The sequence below is a fragment of the Oncorhynchus mykiss genome, chromosome 23 (genome assembly GCF_057628025.1).
Source record: "Oncorhynchus mykiss isolate SJ-2025 chromosome 23, ASM5762802v1, whole genome shotgun sequence".
Lineage (NCBI taxonomy): Eukaryota > Metazoa > Chordata > Actinopteri > Salmoniformes > Salmonidae > Oncorhynchus > Oncorhynchus mykiss.
This window is the reverse complement of record NC_143044.1, coordinates 61,967,274-61,979,391: the sequence shown is the minus strand read 5'-3', so window position 1 is coordinate 61,979,391 and position 12,118 is coordinate 61,967,274. Positions and strand designations below refer to the sequence as shown.

The 12,118-nt window shown below is 44.5% G+C and overlaps 1 protein-coding gene across 5 annotated transcripts in view; it reads right to left on the bottom strand.

The window, feature by feature from the left end:
• Positions 1-2,574: 2,574 nt before the first annotated feature.
• The window catches only part of mtr (5-methyltetrahydrofolate-homocysteine methyltransferase), a 58,886-nt gene continuing 49,342 nt past the window's right edge, over positions 2,575-12,118 (bottom strand). For all 5 annotated transcript variants that reach the window (XM_090217874.1, XM_090217875.1, XM_090217878.1 and 2 more), the window contains 4 exons: positions 11,760-11,960; positions 10,971-11,163; positions 10,049-10,161; positions 2,575-4,527 (listed from right to left, as the gene is read on the bottom strand). In XM_090217874.1, coding sequence (XP_090074000.1) covers positions 4,441-4,527; positions 10,049-10,161; positions 10,971-11,163; positions 11,760-11,960 — 594 coding nt within the window. In that variant the 3' untranslated portion in view covers positions 2,575-4,440. The remainder of the gene's footprint in view (positions 4,528-10,048; positions 10,162-10,970; positions 11,164-11,759; positions 11,961-12,118) is intronic.

Genomic DNA, 12,118 nt, shown 5'->3' with positions numbered 1-12,118 from the left:
CTAGACTGGCATTACTGCCTAGATGGACTGGCATTACAGCCTAGACTGGCATTACTGCCTAGATGGACTGGCATTACAGCCTAGATGGACTGGCATTACAGCCAAGATGGACTGGCATTACAGCCAAGATGGACTGGCATTACAGCCAAGATGGACTGGCATTACAGCCTAGACGGACTGGCATTACAGCCTAGACTGGCATTACTGCCTAGATGGACTGGCATTACAGCCTAGACTGGCATTACTGCCTAGATGGACTGGCATTACAGCCTAGACTGACATTACTGCCTAGATGGACTGGCATTACAGCCAAGATGGACTGGCATTACAGCCAAGATGGACTGGCATTACAGCCTAGACGGACTGGCATTACAGCCTAGACTGGCATTACAGCTTAGATGGACTGGCATTAAAGCCTAGATGGACTGGCATTACAGCCTAGATGGACTGGCATTACAGCCTAGACTGGCATTACTGCCTAGATGGACTGGCATTACAGCCTAGATGGACTGGCATTACAGCCAAGATGGACTGGCATTACAGCCTAGACGGACTGGCATTACAGCCTAGACTGGCATTAATGCCTAGATGGACTGGCATTATTGCCTAGATGGACTGGCATTACAGCCTAGACTGGCATTACAGCCTAAATGGACTGGCATTACAGCCTAGACTGGCATTACAGCCTAGACGGCCTGGCATTACAGCCTAGACTGGCATTAATGCCTAGATGGACTGGCATTACAGCCTAGACTGGCATTATTGCCTAGATGGACTGGCATTACAGCCTAGACTGGCATTACAGCCTAAATGGACTGGCATTACAGCCTAGACTGGCATTACAGCCTAGATGGACTGGCATTACTGCCTAGATGGACTGGCATTACAGCCTAGACTGACATTACAGCCTAGATGGACTGGCATTACAGCCTAGATGGACTGGCATTACAGCCTAGACTGGCATTACAGCCTAGATGGACTGGCATTACAGCCTAGATGGACTGGCATTACAGCCTAGATGGACTGGCATTACAGCCTAGACGGACTGGCATTACAGCCTAGACTGGCATTACAGCCTAGACGGACTGGCATTACAGCCTAGATGGACTGGCATTACAGCCTAGACGGACTGGCATTACAGCCTAGACGGACTGGCATTACAGCCTAGACTGGCATTACAGCCTAGATGGACTGGCATTACAGCCTAGATGGACTGGCATTACAGCCTAGATGGACTGGCATTACAGCCTAGATGCCTAGATGGACTGGCATTACAGCCTAGATGGACTGGCATTAAGATGTAGATTAAGAAACACACACTGACCAGGTAGATAACATCGTTAAAACACATTTCCAGTAGTAGACTATGAATTAATATATATTTTCCTATTCATCACAACTACCTCCCGCCCCTCACTGTCAAGCCCATCTGACGGCATGCAGTTGACTGCAGTGGCGAGTCGACAGGATAGAGCAGAAGTGTTATAAACTCAGTGTTTAGCATAGGGCTCAAGAATGCCTACTCCATTGATATGAGCTACTACCGTGTTCACAGTTCAATCCGTGACATCTAATCATCGTTAATCTTCATTTGTCCCGTTTCAGCACCTCGGCATCCGTAGGCTACTTTTACAGTAAACCCCGAGCTCGGGCGCTCCATCCTTTGACACCCACGATGCGAATTCCAGATGGCACTGTAGATGATGCGACATCGTCATGACGAATCACGTTCAACATCCATTAAGATCTAGTGAACTTAAAGTCAAATTAAATGTAGTCATAAATAACGATATGACACACAAAGCTGTCACCTGTAGTCTCTGCGCTCAGCGCGGCGCAGCAGCTTTGCGGTAAACTCTGCGCCAACAGCCAGAACCGAACCGGAGGAATCTAACGCGATGCAGACAAATCTACAACCGAACCAACAGCAGTATCACACCGACATATTACAACAGTGTAAACGCTTAGAAATGCACTTACGGTTCGTAGGAACTGGATTTCATCTTCACCGGTTTCTCCCGCATCAGCCATAGTTGCCGTCCGCGACAGAGACCCGACAGAGCCGAACGGAGTATCCGTGTGGAGGCGACAGAAGGCAGCACCGGGGATGCTGCTGACCGTAGCTGTAGAATAACCCAGGATGTGTTGCCTCGCTCTCATTGGACGGGTTACATATTCAAAACGGGGAGGAGTTGTGCAGGTGTGTGTGAGCCGAGACTTTGAAGATGATCACTGCGCTCCCTCTTCCGGTATCATTTAAAAACAGATGGTGCACCAACGTGAACGGATGAAGGAAGATACGACTCTACTGTTATTGAAGAACGGCGTCGTACACCGACGGTGGTTGGAGATTCTGGTTGATTGAGTCATTAAAAAAATCGTTAAAATAGGATTAGCTTGAGGTATGTCAGGAATGTTGCTGTTTTATCACGGGAGGCATATCCCGATCAACCAACCAACTAATCAATCAATATTTCAATACAAGGCCAGCCAATATAGTATATTGTTAAGAGCCTGTAGCTAGTGTTGTCTTGTAATCATATAATGCAACAGACATCAAGACAGAGCCACATACTGAGTCAATTATTTTATACTAAATGAATATGGTTCCAGATCAAACACTGTAATCTCAGAACATTCATAAAATAAAATAAATCACTACTTCTTTTCAGAAATAGTGGACACCTCCAGGATAAATCGATAACATTGCAAAATGACAATGATAACTGGTCAGTCAATAGTTTTTGGCACATTTCTTTAAAGACAAATCATTCAAATCCGTAATTTACAATAACCATTCATAAAAACAAGTACCTTTTTAATAGAGGTTTAGACAATAATATGGCGTGTCAAGTAAGTGTACATTTTGTGATGAAGACCATTTTTACTAATTATAAATTTTGTAAACAAGTTGTATCTAATTAGCATAAATACAATCTCAAATAAAAAACTGCTGAGGAAATGAACGTCTTCTAGAACCTAATATGTCCCTAATGATCAAATTCTGAAATTAAACCACATGTATCTGTTAATTATTCAATTCTAAGATTGTGATTGCCAGAATAAAGTATAAATGACATTGGCAACAGTTGTTATATTAAAACTGTAAAATGTTAGACCATATAAAAACTACTCCATTTCTTAACTGACAGGTGGTCATTTTGAAAATAGCTATAAAAAATAAACTTATTTTTTTCAAGTTGAGCCTTGATTCACTTGAAGTGTAAGTTTCTTTTTATTATCTGGCCCTAAGCAGGGTCTAGAAGGGATGCAGACTTTTTCAGAATTTACTTTTTGTAGCAAGTTAGGAGCATTAACGTAACAGGTTTGGGAGAACTAACGTAGCAGGTTTGGGAGAACTAACGTAGCAGGTTTGGGAGAACTAACGTAGCAGGTTAGGGAGAATTAACGTAGCAGGTTTGGGAGAATTAACGTAGCAGGTTTGGGAGAATTAAGGTAGCAGGTTTGGGAGAACTAACGTAGCAGGTTTGGGAGAATTAACGTAGCAGGTTTGGGAGAATTAACGTAGCAGGTCAGGGAGAATTAACGTAGCAGGCTTGGGAGAACTAACGTAGCAGGTTTGGGAGAATTAACGTAGAAGGTTTGGAAGAATTAACGTAGCAGGTTTGGGAGAATTAACGTAGCAGGTTTGGGAGAATTAACGTAGCAGGTTTGGGAGAATTAACGTAGCAGGTTTGGGAGAATGAATGTAGCAGGTTTGGGAGAACTAACGTAGCAGGTTTGGGAGAATTAACGTAGCAGGTCAGGGAGAATTAACGTAGCAGGCTTGGGAGAACTAACGTAGCAGGTTTGGGAGAATTAACGTAGCAGGTTTGGGAGAATTAACGTAGCAGGTTTGGGAGAATTAACGTAGCAGGTTTGGGAGAATTAACGTAGCAGGTTTGGGAGAACTAACGTAGCAGGTCAGGGAGAACTAAAGTAGCAGGTTTGGGAGAACTAACGTAGCAGGTTAGGGAGAATTAACGTAGCAGGTTAGGGAGAATTAACGTAGCAGGTTAGGGAGAACTAACATAGCAGGTTAGGGAGAATTAACGTAGCAGGTTAGGGAGAATTAACGTAGCAGGTTAGGGGAGAATTAACGTATTAGGTTAGGGGAGAATTAAAGTAGCAGGTTAGGGAGATTTAACGTAGCAGGTTAGGGAGAATTAACGTAGCAGGTTAGGGAGAACTAACGTAGCAGGTTAGGGAGAATTAACGTAGCAGGTTAGGGAGAATTGGGTTAAGGTTGGGAAAAGGGTTAGAATTTGTCAACTTTTGACGTCAATTTGACAAAAGCTGTATCCCATCTAGACATGACCATTGAGCAGCGCCTCTGTTTTCTAGGTAGTGGTTGTGGATGCATTAGTGTCGTGGCCCAGGATTGGTTGAAGTATCACTGTCAGTCAGTGTCGTGGCCCAGGATTGGTTGAAGTATCACTGTCAGTCAGTGTCGTAGCCCAGGATTGGCCCCAGCCAGCGTTCCACCTCAGACACTGGCATCTCTTTCCTCCCAGCATAGTCCTCCACCTGTGGTAACATGACATACCACACATTAACATAATGTCAAGACAAACCAGACATTAACATACCACACATTAACATAATGTCAAGACAAACCAGACATTAACATACCACACATTAACATAATGTCAAGACAACCAGACATTAACATACCACACATTAACATAATGTCAAGACAACCAGACATTAACATACCACACATTAACATACGCACATTAACATACACACATTAACATAATGTCAAGACAACCAGACATTAACATACACACATTAACATACCACACGTTAATATACCACACATTAACATACCACACATTAACATACCACACATTAACATACCACACATTAACATAATGTCAAGACAACCAGACATTAACATACCACACATTAACATACACACATTAACATAATGTCAAGACAAACCAGACATTAACATACCACACATTAACATAATGTCAAGACAACCAGACATTAACATACCACACATTAACATACCACACATTAACATACCACACATTAACATAATGTCAAGACAAACCAGACATTAACATACCACACATTAACATAATGTCAAGACAACCAGACATTAACATACCACACATTAACATAATGTCAAGACAACCAGACATTAACATACCACACATTAACATACACACATTAACATACCACACATTAACATACCACACATTAACATACACACATTAACATACCACACATTAACATACACACATTAACATACCACACGTTAATATACCACACATTAATATACCACACATTAACATACCACACATTAACATACCACACGTTAATATACCACACGTTAATATACCACCGGGGCGTCAGGGTAGCCTAGTGGTTAGAGCGTTGGACTAGTAACTGGAAGGTTGCAAGTTCAAACCCCCGAGCTGACAAGGTACAAATCTGTCGTTCTGTCCCTGAACAGGCAGTTAACCCACTGTTCCCAGGCCGTCATTGAAAATAAGAATTTGTTCTTAACTGACTTGCCTGGTTAAAAAAAATAACAATGTCATGACATCCCACACATTACCATAATGACATTACATAACACCATTAACATAATGTCATGACATCCCACACATTTACAACCATTAACATAATGTCATGACATACCTACCATTAAAACCATTAACATAATGTCATGACATACCACACATTAATGGTTAATACCAGCCATTAACATCATTAACATAATGGCATGACATACCACACCTTAACGTCATGACATACCAGGCATTAACATAATGCCATGACATACCACACCTTAACATCATGTCATGACATAACATAATGTCATGACATACCACACATTAATGGTTAATACCAGCCATTAACATCATTAACATAATGCCATGACATACCCCACATTAACACCATACCAGGCATTAACATAATGCCATGACATACCACACCTTAACATCATGTCATACCACACATTAACATAATGTCATAACATACCACACATTAACATAATGTCATTACATACCACATATTAACACCATTAACATGACATACCCCACATTAACACCATGTCATGACATACCAGGCATTAACATAATGACATACCACACAGTAACAATGTCATGACATACCACACATTAACATAATGACATACCACACATTAACAATGTCACAACATACCACACATTAACACCATTAATATAATGTCATTACATACCAGACATTAACCCCATTAACATAATGTCATGACATACCAACCATTAACACCATTAATATGTCATGACATACCACACATTACCACCATTAATATAATGTCATGACATACCAGACATAAGCATAATGTCATGACATACCAGACATTAACCTCATTAACATAATGTCATGACATACCAACCATTAACCCCATTAACATAATGTCATGACATACCACACATTACCACCATTAATATAATGTCATGACATACCAGACATAAGCATAATGTCATGACATACCAGACATTAACCTCATTAACATAATGTCATGACATACCAACCATTAACCCCATTAACATAATGTCATGACATACCAACCATTAACCCCATTAACATAATGTCATGACATACCACACATTACCATTAACATAATGTCATGACATACCACACATTACCATTAACATAATGTCATGACATACCACACATTACCATTAACATAATGTCATGACATACCACACATTACCATTAACATAATGTCAAGACATACCAAACATTACCATTAACATAATGTCATGACATACCACACATTACCATTAACATAATTACATACCACACATTAACATAATGCCATGACATACCAGCCATGAACACCATTAACATTAACATGTCATGACATACCGCTCATTAACATAATGTCATTACATACCACACATCAACACCATTAACATTAACCATTAACATAATGTCATGACATCCCACACATTAACACCATTAACATAATGTCATGACATACCTACCATAAAAAACATTAACATAATGTCATGACATACCACACATTAACTTAATGCCATGAAATAACACCATTAACATAATGCCATGACATACCAACCATTAACCCCATTAATATAATGTCATGACATACCAGACATAAGCATAATGTCATGACATACCAGACATTAACCCCATTAACATAATGTCATGACATACCAAGTAGGTGATGAGACGAGTACAGACCTGCCAACCTTGAACAATATTTATGAGTACAACTTTAGCGCGGCGGTGGCATCCCTGACCCTCACGACGGCGGGCATCCCTGACCCTCACGACGGTGGCATCCCTGACCCTCACGACGGCGGCATCCCTGACCCTCACGACGGGGGTGTCCTCGGATGGGGCCACAGTGTCTCCTGACCCCTCCTGTCTCAGCCTCCAGTATTTATGCTGCCGTAGTTTGTGTCGGGGGGCTAGGGTCAGTTTGTTATATCTGGAGTACTTCTCCTGTCCTATTCGGTGTCCTGTGTGAATTTATGTGTGCTCTCTCTAATTCTCTCCTTCTCTCTCTCGGAGGACCTGAGCCCTAGGACCATGCCTCAGGACTGACTACCTGACATGATGACTCCTTGCTGTCCCCAGTCCACCTGACTGTGCTGCTGCTCCAGTTTCAACTGTTCTGCCTTATTATTATTATTCGACCATGCTGGTCATTTATGAACATTTGAACATCTTGGCCATGTTCTGTTATAATCTCCACCCGGCACAGCCAGAAGAGGACTGGCCACCCCACATATGCTCTCTCTAATTCTCTCTTTCTTTCTCTCTCTCGGAGGACCTGAGCCCTAGGACCATGCCTCAGGACTGACTACCTTACATGATGACTCCTTGCTGTCCCCAGTCCACCCGGCCGTGCTGCTGCTCCAGTTTCAACTGTTCTGCCTGATTATTATTGGACCATGCTGGTCATTTATGAACATTTGAACATCTTGGCCATGTTCTGTTATAATCTCCACCCGGCACAGCCAGAAGAGGACTGGCCACCCCACATAGCCTTGTTCCTCTCTAGGTTTCTTCCTAGGTTTTGGCCTTTCTAGGGAGTTTTTCCTAGCCACCGTGCTTCTACACCTGCATTGCTTGCTGTTTGGGGTTTTAGGCTGGGTGTCGATACAGCACTTTGAGATATCAGCTGGGCTATATAAATAAATTTGATTTGATCCCTGACCTCCACGACGGTAGCATCCCTGACCCTCACGACGGCGGGCATCCCTGACCCTCACGACGGTGGCATCCCTGACCCTCACGACGGTGGCATCCCTGACCCTCACGACGGCGGGCATCCCTGACCCTCACGACGGCGGGCATCCCTGACCCTCACGACGGTGGCATCCCTGACCCTCACGACGGTGGCATCCCTGACCCTCACGACGGTAGCATCCCTGACCCTCACGACGGTGGCATCCCTGACCCTCACGACGGTGGCATCCCTGACCCTCACGACGGTGGCATCCCTGACCCTCACGACGGTGGCATCCCTAACCCTCACGACGGTGGCATCCCTGACCCTCACGACGGTGGGCATCCCTGACCCTCACGACGGTAGCATCCCTGACCCTCACGACGGTGGCATCCCTGACCCTCACGACAGCGGGTATGCGACACCCACACTGCTCAAATGAACCTATTCTAGTCTAATGATGATGCTGGCAGAACACTGTCTCTGTATGAACGGTAGTATATAGACTGACGGGTGCTTGGAGATGGCTGTCAGTTAAGAACACATTGTTATTTTACAATGACGGCCTACCGGGGAACCGTGGAGGTTACCTGCCTTGTTCAGGGGCAGAACGACAGAGTTTTACCTTGTCAGCTCGGGGGATTCGATCCAGCAACCTTTCAGGTTACTGACCCAACACTCTAACCACTAGGCTACCTGCTGGTTACTTGCCCAACACTATAACCACTAGGCTACCTGCTGGTTACTGACCCAACACTCTAACCACTAGGCTACCTGCTGGTTACTGGCCCGACGCTCTAACCACTAGGCTACCTGCTGGTTACTGGCCCAACGCTCTAACCACTAGGCTACCTGCTGGTTACTAGTCCAACACTCTAACCACTAGGCTACCTGCTGGTTACTAACCCAACACTCTAACCACTAGGCTACCTGCTGGTTACTAGTCCAACACTCTAACCACTAGGCTACCTGCTGGTTACTAGTCCAACGCTCTAACCACTAGGCTACCTGCTGGTTACTGGCCCAACACTCTAACCACTAGGCTACCTGCTCTAACCACTAGGCTACCTGCTGGTTACTAGTCCAACACTCTAACCACTAGGCTACCTGCTGGTTACTAGTCCAACACTCTAACCACTAGGCTACCTGCTGGTTACTAGTCCAACGCTCTAACCAATAGGCTACCTGCTGGTTACTGGCCCAACGCTCTAACCACTAGGCAACCTGCTGGTTACTAGTCCAACGCTCTAACCACTAGGCTACCTGCTGGTTACTAGTCCAACGCTCTAACCACTAGGCTACCTGCTGGTTACTAGTCCAACGCTCTAACCACTAGGCTACCTGCTGGTTACTGGCCCAACGCTCTAACCACTAGGCTACCTGCCGCCCCAAGTACATGTAAAATCCTATAGAGAACGCTAACTAAATGTTAACGAGCGCATTTTGGACAGTTTCTGACTTAAACTATACAAGTACACAAAAAAATGCTACTCAGTTTGCTGCATGCACAAAACATATATATATATTAGACAGCAAGGCTCGTGATTCAGGAGGGCATTCTCTGCTGTCACTGAAGCGAACGCTTGATTTTGGAAGAAGCGAACCACTTCGCTAGATAGGCTAACGTGCTACTAAATTAGCACACCAAATACACAACTACAGAGCTTTTAGACAGTTAGACAGGATTTGAACCAAGGACTGTAGTGACGCCTCTTGAACTTAGGATGAACAGTGCCTTAGGCCCAAGTGTCAGTGGGGTTTGAAAACAGCGCCCCCCTTGTGGTGGGTTGTTAGTCATTTACATAACAAATAAAACAAATGAATCCCATCCTGAGCCTGTATCAGTACCTGTTCTCTGGTGATCTTTCCCACTGCGAAGTAGGTAGCTTTAGGGTGAGAGAAGTACAGCCCGGAGACAGCTGCTGCTGGGGTCATGGCCAGAGACTCAGTCAACTTGATACCTGGAAAAACATCAGACATCATCATCGTCGAAACCTCATTTAGAGACTTCCTCAAGCGGCTGGGATTTTGGGGGTCGTCATCAGTCATAAAAGCCAACCAACACAGAAAGAAGTCTATAATGCAGAAACTACTCTACCTACCCCCCCCCCCATCCCCATCTCAATTAGACATGAATCTGCACTGATAGGAAAAGACTGGACAGGTGGAAACAACATGGGGTTGGAAGCTCCTCGTTAGACTGTCAATTAGACATTCATCTGGACAGGTGGAAACAATATGGTTTGGAAGCTCCTCGTTAGACTGTCAATTAGATATTCATCTGGACAGGTGGAAACAGTTTGGTTTGGAAGCTCCTCGCTAGACTGTCAATTAGACATTCATCTGGACAGGTGGAAACAATATGGTTTGGAAGCTCCTCGTTAGACTGTCAATTAGACATTCATCTGGACAGGTGGAAACAATATGGTTTAGAAGCTCCTCGTTAGACTGTCAATTAGACATTCATCTGGACAGGTGGAAACAGTATGGTTTAGAAGCTCCTCGTTAGACTGTCAATTAGACATTCATCTGGACAGGTGGAAACAATATGGTTTGGAAGCTCCTCGTTAGACTGTCAATTAGACATTCATCTGGACAGGTGGAAACAGTATGGTTTGGAAGCTCCTCGCTAGACTGTCAATTAGACATTCATCTGGACAGGTGGAAACAATATGGTTTGGAAGCTCCTCGTTAGACTGTCTTTCACCTGGTCAGATGTTTCAGATCAGATCAGATGAAAGGGAGAGGAGGTGAGAGGAAGAGGCCTTACCCGTCTTCTCCTCTACCTCGCCCAGCGTCCACATGGCGGTCTTCTCAGTGTGGTCGGGTTGGGAGGGGTATCCTGCGGCTGGCCTGATGCCCTCGTAACGGATCCTGTGCATGTCCTCAGTCGGGAGGTTCTCCTCCACGCTGTAGCCCCACAGCTCCCTACGCACCCTGGCGTGGAGCTCCTCGGCAAACGCCTGGTGGACGGGGAGACACACAGACCTTTAGCTTCTCATGGACTCTAATGTCACTGTTCACCTGGCCTGTTAGGGACTTCCTATTGGCCTGTAGTTATCAGTCTGTCATGTATGGCTTCCTATTGGGCTGTAGTTATCAGTCTGTCACGTATGGCTTCCTATTGGGCTGTAGTTATCAGTCTGTCATGTATGGCTTCCTATTGGGCTGTAGTTATCAGTCTGTCACGTATGGCTTCCTATTGGGCTGTAGTTATCAGTATGTCATGTATGGCTTCCTATTGGGCTGTAGTTATCAGTCTGTCACATATACATCAGCCAGGTGTCAGTATAGTGACACTAGAGTCCTCAGCCAGGTGTCAGTATAGTGACACTAGAGTCCATACCTCAGTATAGTGACACTAGAGTCCGTACCTCAGTATAGTGACACTAGAGTCCATACCTCAGTATAGTGACACTAGAGTCCATACCTCAGTATAGTAACACTAGAGTCCATACCTCAGTATAGTGACACTAGAGTCCATACCTCAGCCAGGTGTCAGTATAGTAACACTAGAGTCCTCAGCCAGGTGTCAGTATAGTGACACTAAAGTCCGTACCTCAGCCAGGCGATCAGCCAGAGCCTTCACCATGATACTGTTGTAGTCGTCTCCCTGGGTCTCAAACTGTTTGCTCAGCTCCTCCGCTCCGAACACAGCTACAGCAAACATCCCCATGTAGTCAGACACACGGCTGGCCCTCGGGGCCACGAAGTCGGACAGGCAGTAGTAGGGGTCTGAGCTGGCACTGTCCTTCTCTGCCTACAAGACAAACACAGTTATCTTACAATACATGCTTGTTGTTAGGGTTGACCCCAATTAGTCTGTTTCCATTGATTGGTCCATAGACTGTTGGTCGACCCAGATGTCTTTAAGTCGAGCAGTAGCAACAAAATCTAAACAATTGGTGTACAAGACAC